Source organism: Capra hircus, chromosome 17 (genome assembly GCF_001704415.2).
Source record: "Capra hircus breed San Clemente chromosome 17, ASM170441v1, whole genome shotgun sequence".
Taxonomy (NCBI): domain Eukaryota; kingdom Metazoa; phylum Chordata; class Mammalia; order Artiodactyla; family Bovidae; genus Capra; species Capra hircus.
Genome location: NC_030824.1, coordinates 41,723,382 through 41,736,912, shown reverse-complemented (window position 1 = coordinate 41,736,912; position 13,531 = coordinate 41,723,382). Strand labels below are relative to the sequence as shown.

General features: G+C 44.5%; 1 protein-coding gene across 6 annotated transcripts in view; it reads right to left on the bottom strand.

The window, feature by feature from the left end:
- Positions 1-2,526, bottom strand: part of JADE1 (jade family PHD finger 1) — a 57,141-nt gene extending 54,615 nt beyond the window's left edge. The window contains exon 1 of one of the 6 annotated variants that reach the window (XR_001919405.1): positions 334-511. Coding sequence is in view for 1 of the 6 variants with exons in the window: in XM_018061526.1 (XP_017917015.1) it covers positions 334-352 (19 nt within the window). In the remaining 5 variants the exon portion in view is untranslated. Of the gene's footprint in view, positions 1-333; positions 512-796; positions 900-1,877; positions 1,975-2,060; positions 2,140-2,290 lie in introns of those variants that run through there. The other 5 variants (XM_018061527.1, XM_005691259.3, XM_005691260.3 and 2 more) reach the window with 5 other exon arrangements.

The window sequence follows — 13,531 nt, the reverse complement described above, 5'->3', positions numbered from 1 at the left end:
GCCGCCGCCGCCGCCCTCTCCGTTTGAAAGTGGCCACCCCCCCGCCGCCGCCGCCGCCGCTCCTCCCGCCCCGCCGCCGCCAGCTGCACCAATCCGCTCGGCCCCAGTTGCAAATCAAACGCTCCCTCGCGTCTAGAAACCACTTGCGCCGCTGGAAACGACCGCGCCGTCCCCCCCTCCCCGAGTCCCTCCCGGGCGGCACCTTCACTGGGGCGGGCGCGCCGGCGAGAAACGGCTGTGAGATGGGAGCGGGAGCAGCGGTGACGGCGAGCAGCTCGGAGAGGACTCGGCTCCCGCTCCCGCCCTCAGACAGTTCTGGAAACTGTGTATCACCTCTGTCACAGGAAGCCATCCGGCGAGGAAGGCGGCGCGGAACCAACAAACAAACGCCTGCGGCCGCCCGCCGGAATCAACGCGGGGACGGCGACGGGCTTCGGGCCGTTCCCCGGGCGTGAGCGCGGTGGCCGCCCCCGCGCCGCGGGCTTTGTGCGGGGCTCCCGCGGCGCGGGCGCGGTAGGCCAGGCGTCCCCGCCCCCGAAACCCCCCACCCCGGGCCCCGGCAGCGCTGCTGGGACCGTTAGGTGACGCTCCGGCGCGGCTGAGAAAGCAGCGCCTCGGCCGCCGCCCGCCCGTCCCCATTTCCACATGGAGCCGCCTCTCCTCCAGCGCCAGAGGCGGGCCACAAAAGTTGGCCCCGGGGCCACCCAGCACCTGCCCACGTGCCGCGGAGGTTAGCTCCCGGGTCTCCCCCGTCCCTTTCCCCCCCGCCGCCCTCGGCCGCCAGGTCACCTATTACCGGTGGGAGGGGAGAGAGGCTGCTATTTAAACGCCCGCGGAAGTTGAGGCACCCCCACTGGCGGGTGCCGTGCACCTGCCTCCCGCCGCCGCGCTCCGCCACTTTGAGCAGCAGCCGCGTCCTCGGCCCCGCCTCCTGCCCGCAGGCGGGCGGGGGGAGCGGGAAGGAGGTGGAAGGGATCGAATTTCCCTAGCAAATGGGACCGTTCCGACAGGATTCGGTTCCCCGGTCAACATTCCACATTCCATCCCTCTCCCGCATTTGCAAGCCGGCGCCAACAACCCGGAAAGCCTGCTGGCTACAGAACAACAGCCCCCAACTCACAAATACACACTCACAGGCACAGGACACGTGCACTTGAAGGGCTTCGCAACTTGCAGTCCCGGGGTGCACCCTGCACGTTTTCAGGCGGACCAAGCGACACGACACCGCCCTCACAATTTGCAGACGGTGCCAAAGGTTGCAATCCGTTTTTAAGTTCATGGTTAATCGGTAGTTTGGTCTACCAATGCAACTCCTTCCTAATTTCACCGATAAAGGGTTTTACACTTCACAAGCAGTCTCGCTGTAAGTAAAAGGTCCGTTCACTAGAAACCCAATTGGGAAGAATCTAATTGCTAAATTGTCCCTGCACCCCCCCCCAACCCCTCCCTCACTGCCCTTGAATTGATGCAATGAATATTTTGGACATGTGATGACGCGGTGATAAGAGGGCTGCAGCTACCCTACACCGATGTACCTATACCCACACCTATGTTTGTACTATACAGTCGTCGTCCCTTCCCCCGCACCACCACCACCACGGTCACACACACTCTGGATTCATATATGTACCCGGACCTTGTTCTGCCATTGCCATCTGTCTACCAAGTTGCTATTATGCTTTCCACTTCCATGCAACCTAATGCACTTTGGCTGTTTAAAAAATTCTATAACTAAAGCCAACTAAACTGGGTTTCTACTCCTGAACGCGTTTTAATTGATGATTCGCCTGAAAACCGCATGTTCTTCGCAAATCCAAAAGAAAAAGCTCTTAAGTCTTCAGCCCCCAAAACTGAAAAATAATCATAATAAAACTTACTGATCCAACACACATCAATTCTCAGGATCCAAAAATCATCCTTTCCTCCTCCTCCTCTGGCCCCCGCCCCGGCAATACCCAAGTTACTGGTGGGATAGTAACGCTGCGCTCGGCGGCTGCCGGCCCTCCCTCCTTTGCTACATATCGAGAACCCAATCTTTTGGCGCCATATTAATGACGTACTATATTATTTCCACTAGGCAGCGACCTTCGGCATTAAATTACTCCCGAGAACTCCCGAGCAAAGCAACAAAACCATCAAATATGGCTGAGCCTCTCGGCTCGTCCTGCAGCCGCCGCCGCTGCCGCCGCCGCCGCGGGATCGGAACGCGCACACGGACCCACACGCGGACACGCGCGGACTCTCGGTCGGCGCGCCCTCCCCGCGCGCCCCCCGCGGCCCGCGCGCGTACCTGCTGCGGAGGGTTTCGGCCGCGGCGCTGGGCTCCTCGCCGCTCGCTCCGCGCCGCATGAGTTCGGGCCGTGGCGGGCTGGCGGACGGAGTGGCGGGCGGGGAGCCGGGCGGGCCCCTGCTCTGGCCGGCGCGCACACACCCGGCGCTCGCGCAGGGAGGCACTCTCGGACGGGCGTTTGGCTTGTTATGGAGGAAGGACTCTGTGAATCAAACTCATTTCTGGGTCACTGCTGCCACAGGGGGGAGCACTTTAATCCCTTGCCAAAACGAGAGGGTGGGGACGAGAGGGCGGGGGGAGCTCGCCGGGAACCGCGGTGCGGGGGGCTCTGGCCCTCGTTAACTCTTCGCGGCCCTCGCCGTAGCAGGCTCGGCCTGTGTCAGCAGGGGCTTGCAAAGAGCCGCATGCTTCAGCTTTTAAAATCTCTTCCTTCACCTGAGCCTAGACTTTCTTGAAATGTCTCCAAGATACCTCCAGGGTGGTGGGCTTTTAAATTATCCCTTTCAAACTCTCTCAGTCTCAACTCTTGTTTGACATCACTGCACTAGAAAGGATTCTTTCAAATTACTTTAAAATTATGTAGATTAAACTGTGGCTATTAAGGAATGTAGTTTGGGTGAGAGGTTTTATTTTTAGATTGAATGGAAAAATAAATAGTTCTTTGGTAGTAACAGTTTTGGGGGAGCTGGGGATGATAATGACATTTTTAAATATAGAAAATCCAGTTTGGGAGCCGGAACACATCTTTACCTAAGTTTGTATCGAAATGATAATTCCAAATAAGCATTAATTCATTAGGAAACAGTAATTATTTGTAAGTTGGCACCACCGCTATGTTACACTGTGTTACAGAACTGGACATTGTCTTCCAAATAGGGAGAATTGAGCCTAATGCTCAAACTGGAGCTGCAGACTAACATAAAATTAGATTAATTCAGGGGTATTTATGTGTAAAAGAGGAGTGGAGATTAACACACTTCTCATAAAAGTGTGAAAGTGTTAGCCGCTCAGTCATGTCCAACTCTTTGGGACCCCATGGACTGTAGTCCACCAGGCCCCGTGGGATTATCCAGGCAAGAACACTGGAGTGGGTTGCCATTCCCTTTTCCAGGGGGTTTTCCCGACCCAGGGGTCAAACCCTGGGGTCCTGCATTGCAGGCCGATTCTTTACCCTCTGAGCCACCAGGGAAGCCCTCTTCTCTCATGGACCCCCCTTAAAGGAATGAGTCTATATGGTATTCTGCTTCAAAAGGGAAAAGAAAAAAAATGGGGGTACAGGTTGAAAATACTATTCAATAATCTGGAACATAGATCACTGATTACTAAATTGAGTATTAAACCCAAAGGCATACTTGTCCACTGGAAGAAGTCTTCTGCAATGTCAGGTTTGGTTTCACAAAATCACAAACCAACCCATCAACCTACATCAGGATCATAGTAATCTGATAAATGTGGGAAAACAAAACTAACTGAGTCTTTCAATTGTTTTTCAGAAAGCAAAGTAAACCAAAGGAAATCTTAAGTATATCTCCTTTTTCTCTCTTGCCTGCTTCACTAATGAAGTACAAAGACACCCTATCAGTCCTGTTTATGTGCTCACTTAATCGTGCTCACTTAATCCTGCTCAAAGAAACCACATATGTAAAGCCCTATGCTATCATTATTACTGTTATTAATGTTGCCCTGAAGTTACTGCTATTTTCCTTGGTTCACTTTACGCATATTCTACTGCAGAAGTAAAAGGACACAGGCTTCATAGCCAGACAGACCCTGAACTGAATCTTGACTCTAGTGTTGTCAGCTGTGCAACTGTGGGGTAAATTACAAAACCTCTCTGAGCCTCAGTTTCTTCTTGAGTAATAAAATGGGGTTAACAGGCCCTACCTGAAGGGTTGTTAACTGGAATAACTCCATAAACATGCCCAGCAGAGACCCTGGCAGTATGAGCCATCCCTCCTCTCTTTCATTCTTGGTCTTCTCGCCTTTGAAGACTGCAACTTTTCCACATTCCAGGGAAACTTCCCCTGCAAAAAATAAAAATAAAAAATAAACTACACTTGCCATTCAGCCTTTAAGTTTTTTTTTTTTCTGACTATCCCCACTCCCAAAACATCAGGCAACAAAAATGAAAATGTGCTGAGTAAATAGATGAGAAAAAAAGGGGGTAAAAGAATACATGAACCCTCAACACTGATTCTATGCATAAGACTGATGGTCCCAGGAACGTGATGAGGTAGTGCCATGTGTCATGTGCCGTATACAGCCCTGGACTAAAACTCTGCAGCCTCCTATCAACTCACACTATAACTCTGGACAAATGTCTTCGGATCTTAGTTTCCCCACTGAGATGATAGACAAGATGATATTCAACACCCTTTGTCTTATTAACATTCAGTAATTTGATTGTTCTTACCAAACTTACAAGTTGATGATTATTTGTAGAAGTGGAAGACAACTTGTATCAATAATGTGTAAAAACAACTCGTTATTAATGGTCAGTGATTGACATTTTTTAAATAGTAAATGTCTTCTGCCAGATCACAAAGGAAATTTTATACATCCTATTTCTAAAATGGGACAGCAGGGACTTCCCTGGCGGTCCACTGGCTAAGACTCTGTGCTTTCAATGCAGGGGTCCTGGGTTCGATCCTTGATCAGGGAACTAGATCCCACATGCCCCAAGAGCTGATGAAACCAAATAAATATTAAAAAAAAAAGGGGGGGGGACAGCAGTGTCTTGTGGCAGCATATTTAAAGAATAAGTACTAAGTTGGCAATTAGGAAATGAGTTTCTGGTAACACTCTGCCACTTATTATCTTAACTTACCAAATCATTCATGATCACAATTTCCTGGTTTCTAGAATGGTCCTGTTAATTCACACTTTATTACCAGAGATAAAAAGAACATTCAAGAAAATAGGTACAAAGTAGTCAGTGTAGTTATCAAGATTCTAGTCTTTTCTGATCTGATCAGTGTTCATGGTGATAATTACCATTCTGTATATCGCTTTCATTTTTTTATTGGCATACACAGTTTAATTGTTCTCTTCCATAATAATAGGTTTATAGAAATACTGAATACATATATTCATATTCCTTATTTTGAAACCATACATGATTAAACTTATAAATATTTACCTAGTTATTTCATTTGTGTCTACTCTGCAGGTAAAGAATTATAAAACCTTGACACAAAATTCAGAATTGTTCATCTTTGAAATGAAGTAGATATGTATGCTAAAATCCTATAAATCTCATTCCTTCAAAGAAATCGAGCAAGAAATTCTTCCTGGCAAATACCATTGCCAATTGGTATATGTTATGACATATGTACATACAATTTTTATTGCACAAGTGCTCTCATGGATAAAATGAGTTGTGTTCTAAAAGTTTATATGTACTTTAATTGTGTGGAACTTTTAATTTAATCCCCAATACCTTGTTATTAAGCGAGCTTAAGTTGTCAAGTAGTTTTTAAAATAACTCTAATAACTAAATGACAGAAGAGAATAACTTTTTTGAATGATATTATTTGGAGAACAGAGCTCCCTGTCTAACCAATCGATGAAGTCACCAGTCATGAACAGCCTGGTAATCCCTCCAAGTAGGTGGTTACAGTACATAGAATGATTGGAAGACCAGTGATAAAGATGCTTTCTTGCAGGTGTCAGGACTGACTAAATTATTGCCTTTCTCGAGGTTCTTCATTTTTGTTTTCTTTTGCTTGTCTTTGATTTGGTTATTTTAATTTTGTTGATTTTCATACTTTTAGCACAATGCAAGATGTCAGAGAAACAAGTCTGACAGAGAGACAGAAGAGGAAATAACTTAGTTCAGCCAGATGGAAATGTCCAAGACTGCAGAGGTTCAAAATAGGAGCTTTTCTCAATCACGAATGGAAAACATGATGGAGAGAATTTTCAAATTTTAGAAAGGCAAAGGAAGATGATACATGGCATCTATATGGGTAACGATTATAAACACTGCCATATATTTTTCAGGTTTTTTTTCTAGGCATTTTTAATAATGTCACATATTTGAATGATGTCACATATTTCATTTTACAATGTTTCTTTTCACTTCTTTCATTTTTATCTTTTCAGTATTTTACCTTTTAAAGTAATTTTTTTTTTTTTTCAGGTCTTGGCCAGCCTGCATACCATAACTTCATCTACAGGCCACTTCAAGCATATATTCTCATAGTTATTCCCTCAAACTTGTCAACTATTGGAAAGTTTCGCCAATTTTAATATCAAATTCATATATCTCTTTTAGCCACTGCCTCTATGACTTCCAAATTTTGTTTCCCATGGACCTTTCTTCTTATCTAAAAAGTCACTCCAATCTACCCCTCCAGTCCTCTCTAATTAGATGCAGAACGGTGATAACTCAAAATGTGATCTCCAACCAGCAGCAACAACTGCTCCTGAGAACCTGTCAGAGATCCATTACTTCCGTCCTCACCCCAGACCTATTGAATCAGAAAGGGAGATCCAGCCAACTGTGTTTTAACTAGGCTTTCAACTAATTCTGATTCGGCTTTAGCAACCACCTAAGTAGATTTTACTTTCATCCACCATGTTTGAGGTACGTGACGAGGCATGGGAGACAAGGCTGCAAGTAAATAGCTAAGCAGGTCTATTCTCTGTCCCTGGTGGTGGTGGTGTAGTAAGTAGCTTAGTCCTGTTGGACTCTTGTGACCCCATGGACAGTAGCCCACCAGGCTTGTCCATGGGATTCTCCAGGCAAGAACACTGGAGTCGACTGCCATTTCCTACTCTAATTCTTTGCCCTTAGGGCAGTTAAAAATACAAAGGAGTGGTGACAATTAACTACAGGGTGTGGAGCAATCATAAACCTAAAAGATTACAGGTGTTAACCAGATTGGGGGTGCGGTGGAGATGGGGGGGGTCTAGTGGTTTTCTCGATTTGGAGGTTTATTTTTTGTTTCTTAAATAAAGCCCCTGGCTTCTGTGTGGCAAAAGGATGGGGTAGAGGTGAGACACAAGGTAGGGAGGCTAGTTGGGAGGCTTCTGCAGTTACCAGGAGAGAGATGGAGGCTTGAATGACAGCCATGGGTCATGCAAGGGAGACAAGTAGGCAAGGGAGGAGGGGCCTGGAATCCACTCCAGTCTCTATTCCTCCAACGGAAAGCTCCATTTTCCTCTTTTCTTCCACAAAACACCTTAATGGTCCATTATAACCTGAGCCCAAATCATTAGCAAATGAAAAACTGGCTCCCGTTTTCTCTAAGGCCACAGGGTGTGTGTGTGGGAGGGGGTGGGGGGAGGAAGCTGGGAGGGAGGCACCCCCACACACAGGTTTAGTTCCAATGTTAATGAAGCAAAGAGGAGGTAAAGCCAACCCTTCAGTTTCTGTGTGGTAACTGTTTGATAATTTACTGGGTTTTTTTCTGCCCTGAGGCTCATCTGTGTGTGACAGGTTGGATGTCAGAGGTGAAGAAGCTGGAGTAAAAGATGTCTCCTAAGTCTCTGGCTTAGAGAATTGAGTGGACTCCTACATCTGAAATTCCAACAGACGTTCATTAAACACTGAGCAGGGTTCAGGGGGAAAACGACAAACCCCTGCCTCCGGGGCAAAGGAAAAGAAGGAAATTCCTAAGGAAAGAAAATGCACTAGTTCAGCTTGAGGAGGCAGACAACTGAAGATGCCCACAAGGCCAGTGGGATCAAGAGTCAGCTGTTCTAGAGGAAGACTGGGTTGTGAGTATTGGTTTAGGATTTATCAGCGTAGAGAGGTTAACTGAGGTCATGGGAGTGGATGAGATCAACTGGAAGTGTTTATAAAGTAAGAAGAAAACAGAGCCTAGGCTCCAAGCAAGGGAGTCACCAGTAACTGTCCAGGTTAATTGTCCTCATGCCTGAATCAGGATTTCAGAGTACCACAGGAGAAAATCACAGACCTGGGCTGGCTGTTTCGAAGGTGTTCCACCACTTCCACCGTGTCCTGAAATCACTATTTCCCCAGACAGTTCACTCCCCTGCTCTCACTGGGATCTCTCTCAGAGCTTTCTCCCGGTCCTCACACTGCCATCCTGCCACTTACCTAGGCATCTTCAGCAGAGCTCCTAACCTACATCACACATATAAGAGCAACCGCTGAAGAGGAAATCCTCTAACCTTCTAACACCAAACTTAGAAGGTCTTCCCTACAGGCTCACCCTCCCCTTTTTCTACCACCTTGGGATGCACGTGCCCTTCCCTCCCTTCTCAGAACCCTGAGACCAGCTCACCTTTCCTGATCTCCTAACTCAAGATTAGCCCTGCTCTCTCAGGTATTTCCTACTGCTCTGGCTCCTAATTCCTTCTGTAACACATTCAAATAAATTTCTGTCTCCCACTAAAAACAAACAAACTCAAATCTCCCTTATTCTCTTTTATTTCTGTCTTCCCTTTTACAGTCACACTTCTTGAAAGAAGATCACCGTTGACATTCTTACTGCTAAAATCAGGAGCAATTTCTCATCCATATTTCACTTGATCTTCCACTTCAATTTGACACTTGTCTTGTGATCCATGCATGAGTTGGAAAAGAATTTCCAGACGTGAGACAGAATGAGAGGGAAATATAGTTTATTAGAGTGGGAGACGCTGTTAGAACAGCGGGCCAGCTCAAGGGAGAACCGACGTTGAACAGGGGTCCTTGGTCCACTTTTATACCCAGGGTACAAGGAGTGGGATAGGGGTCTTGTGGTCATTTGCTGATTGGATGAGGCACGGATACTGGGTAAGGCAAATACCTTCTCCCTATGTGGGGTAGGAGGTGAGACAGGTTCTACTGCTCAGGAAGACCTGAAATCTGTTAATAGTTAAACGTGGGGGAGGGAAGGACGATAAGGGTCTGGTTTTTCTGTTCCTGCATTCCAAGACCCTCCTTGGTTTTATCTGCTCTTTCATCCTTGGGTCACCACAACTTGTTCCTTTGCGCCCTGTTTCATGAAATACTTTCACCTTGAGGCAGGAGGTAGATGAGCACACCCCACCCCCACCCCACCGCACACACCCAGGGTAAAGCAATTTAAGATTTATTCCCTGTGGATCAAAACTTCAAGACCAGAATACCTGACCACACATGTGCAGAAAGGCTCCTTGGAGGCCAAAGTGTATTAATGTCAAGGGATGTTCTACCCTTTTCTGTAAAATCCATCCTGGCTAAGAGCGGCCTGTGTACACGTGGAAGGATCCTGAAATATACCAAATAGGGACTATGAACCAGACAAGTCAAAATGATTGGCCAAAGGAAACCTGGAAGAAATGCCCCATAAAAGTGAGTCAAACTGTCATGAGGATGAGATTCAGCAACTCTCTCTCCCTGAGTCTAGCTGTGCATCCGTCACAAGTACTGTCTTTTTTCCTCCTCTTAATAAATAGTTTACTTGTTTCACTACTTTCCATCTTTGTGAGAATTCTTTTCTGGAAAGCCAAAGGGCCAGAGTCCATGTCACTGACCACTGGTCCAGTGGCTAGGATCTGGTACTTTCACAGCCGTGACCTAGCCTCAATCTCTGGTTGGGAACCCAAGCCAGGCTCCAAGCTGTTGCAGGTAGAGGCCGCCTAAGATCAACCTGGCTTCCATAATATCAACAGTCTTCTGGTTTCTCTCCTATCTCTCTGCCCTCTTAATTCGCTTTCTGAGGCTCCTCTTTCTCTTTGGTTAAAGCAATGCCTCAGACAAACTGTTTTTGAGTAAATGAGAAACTTTCAAAAAATTCAACTGAAGGAGTCATTTTGGTTGAGACATTTTATAAGAAAAAAGGAATGATTCACCAACCATGTTTAGAATGGATACAAAAAGAAAAAAAAAGAACATCTGGTTAAAGATTATTAGGCTAGTCAATCAGCTGGATGGGTAACCCTAGCTTCCCAGAAGGAGTTCTCAGTCTTATTAAAGTCTGTCAGAAAACTGTTCACGCACTTTATCAGGAATGCTAATTGCTTCCCAGAAGGGGTTGTAAATTACATCACACAAAAAATTTCTGTCCCACACCAGCTTTGAGTTAATTTGCTTTCTCACTTTCAGTCTCCTAAATGTTGGTTTTCCTTAGGGTCTCTCCTAAGTCCCATTCTATTCTCATTCTACAGGTATCTCTTAGTGTTCTCACCTGCCCTCATGACCGCCCCCCAAAACATACATGTGTATTTGTATCTTCAACAACTTTTCTGAACACCCTGGGTACTGGACTCCCCACAGGTGATTCAGACTTGGTGTACCCCCAAAATGAACTCATTTTCCCTCCCACTTCGTGATTCCTCATCTGTCCCAGATCTCAATTAGTGGCGCCACCATCCACAGCTGCCCAAACTGGGAGTCAGGACATCATCCTTGGCTCTTGCATTTTCTTGACATCTCCTCCACCATCACCACCACTAATCCAGTCTATTACCAGACCACATCTACGTCAGGTCTCTCTCTCCATCCCTAAAGCCACTACCATCATCTCAGTGACTTAAACCACCACCTGTCTGCAGTCCTGTCCTCTTCTAATTCATTCTCTATTCAATAGTAAGGGTGATCTTTTAAAGCAAAAATATGATCACAGCATTCTCATTAACTCCATTAACTGCCTCTTTTTTCTTTGTTTATTCTTAAGGATAGAATGTGTCATCAACATAACTACCTACTTTTGCTAGTTCTCCTTCCAAACCCTCCCCCTGCTTCCATAGCTTGTCACGTTTCTTCAGTAGTATCCATTCAGAACCTTTGAAAATCTAAGCCCTAAACTTGGAACATTCTTCCCTATCTACACCACTTCTGGCTCTAATTCACTCAAGTTCTACCAAAGAGGCTTATCTTACCTCCCTAACCCCCACCTTTTTCTAAGGTTCCATGACACTCAGTATTATCACAATATTGTTGCTTCTCTCACTGTTTTGTCATTTTTTGCACCCCTCACTAAACTATCTGTGATTCAATGACTTTGTCAATTATTCTCTCCATTATGTTTCTAGTACTGGGCCTAACAGCTGGTAGGCAGTTAATAAATGTTTTTAATGCAATGGATGAATGATCAATATATTTGTGTAATTAAATAGCCTCCAAAGCACCATTTTAAAAAACAGATAATGTTCATTCTTATTTTCCAATGCTGAAAGTATTAAATGTTATGTTTCAGAGAAAACAAAATTAAAATTAAAATCACCAAAAAGCTATTACTCAAAGATAATGACCACTAAAATTTTGATGTATATTTTTACTGCCTTTTGTATATTTGTGTGTGCATATCTTAATAGACATACATAGTTTAGACAAATGAGGTCATACTATATTTCTATTTTCTGACAATATTTTACTTAGTTTATCCATATAGTTGGAGGTTTATGTTATTTCTGTGCTTTTACTAATAAAAAGAGTACTTTAGTGAATATCCTTATATCCTTATAGTTCTATAATCCATGATTAGGAAAATGAAGTTTTATTGACAGTATAATATTTACCACATACATGAAATTTGAATGATTCCTGATTCTTTAATGTTGCACATTTATGCTTTTCTGAATCCATACTTTTACAAATAAGGCTGTAAATATTTCTATGCATAAATTTTTGTTTACGTACTTTACCATTCTTGGGATAGATTTTGAAGAAGTAAATTACTAGATCAAAAGTTTTAAGGCTTCAGATTCATTGTGCCAAATTGCTTTCAATGAAACAGGTTGTAATTTAGATTCACCATTGTCAATGATTGGGGATTTGCTGCTGCTGCTGCTAAGTCGCTTCAGTCGTGTCCAACTCTGTGTAACCCCATAGACAGCAGCACATCAGGCTCCTCCGTCCTTGGGACTCTCCAGGCAAGAATACTGGAATGGGTTGCCATTTCCTTCTCCAGGGGACTTGCTGAGTATTTGCCAATTATTCAGCATAGAGCTAGACTCTGTGGAGGGTGAGGAGTATGCTCTCAAAGAGATGTGTATTTGGAAAGCTCCATGGGCTTTCCCTGGTGGCTCAGCAGTAAAAGAATCCTCCTGAAATGCAGGACACATGGGTTCAATCCCCGAGTCAGGAAGATCCTCTGGAGGAGGAAATGGCAACCCACTCCTGTATTCTTGCCAGGAAAATCCCATGGACAAAGGAGCCTGGTGGGCTTCAGTCCATAGGGTCGCAAAGGGTTGGACACAACTGAGCACGCACACATAATACCTATAGAAGCAATAAAGGTAACCTGACCACATATATAAATACCACAATAACTTGAAGATAGGTATCTATACAATGCTGAAATAGGTTAAGCAGGTTTCATAAATGAAGTAGAATAATTAAGAACAAAAGAAGTAGAAAGAAAGAAACGGAGACGGTGGGGAAGGTGCTAGGAGAATCTGCACAGGGAGCAGGAAAGAGGGAAAGAGACGATTATTGAATGTTTTCTGTGCACCCGCCAGGCACCGCACTAAGCATTTCACACCTAATACCTCATTTTCTTCTCACAACAACCTGAGAAGTAGGAATTATTATTTTCATCCAGATCCAGATCTAAGTGATGTGAAAAACTGACATTCAGGAGGATTAACGAATTTGCCAAAGATCATAAAGCTTCTGAGAGGTGGCACCAGGAACTGCTTGAACCCAAGCAGTCTGCCTCCAGAGTTCATGCTTTTAAGTATATGACTCAACTAACTCATTACAAATTCAGAATCAAGTACCCAGTCAGAAATTGTACTGTGATTTAGTATCAGGGACGTGAGTCAGTTGGCGCTTCCTAGATTGAGAAAGAAAATGAAAGCAAAAAGGATTCCACACGCTAAGACTTATTTCAGACAGTAGAGACATAAAAAGTTACTTATTAAAATATGTGTCACAGACTTAAATGTAAAATTATAAAACTTTGAGAAAAAAATATAGGAAAAATCTTTGGGATCTAGGGCTAGACAAAGAGTTCTTACACTTGACACCAACAGCAGAATCCATATAAGGAAAAACTGGTAGATATGGGTCTCTCAAAATTGAATTTTTTCTCTCCAAAAGTCCCTGTTAAGAGAATGAAATATCAAGCTATAGGCTGAGGAAAATATTTGCAAACCACATATTCAACAAAGAACTAGTATCTAGAATATATGGAGAACACTTAAAACTCAACAATTTGAAAAAAATCAATTCAATTAGGAAATGGGCTAAAACCATGAACACATTTCCCAAAGAGGATATACAGATGGCAAATAAGCATTTGAAAAGATGCTCAATATAATCAGCCATCAGGAAAATAATGGAGATTTAAACCACAATGA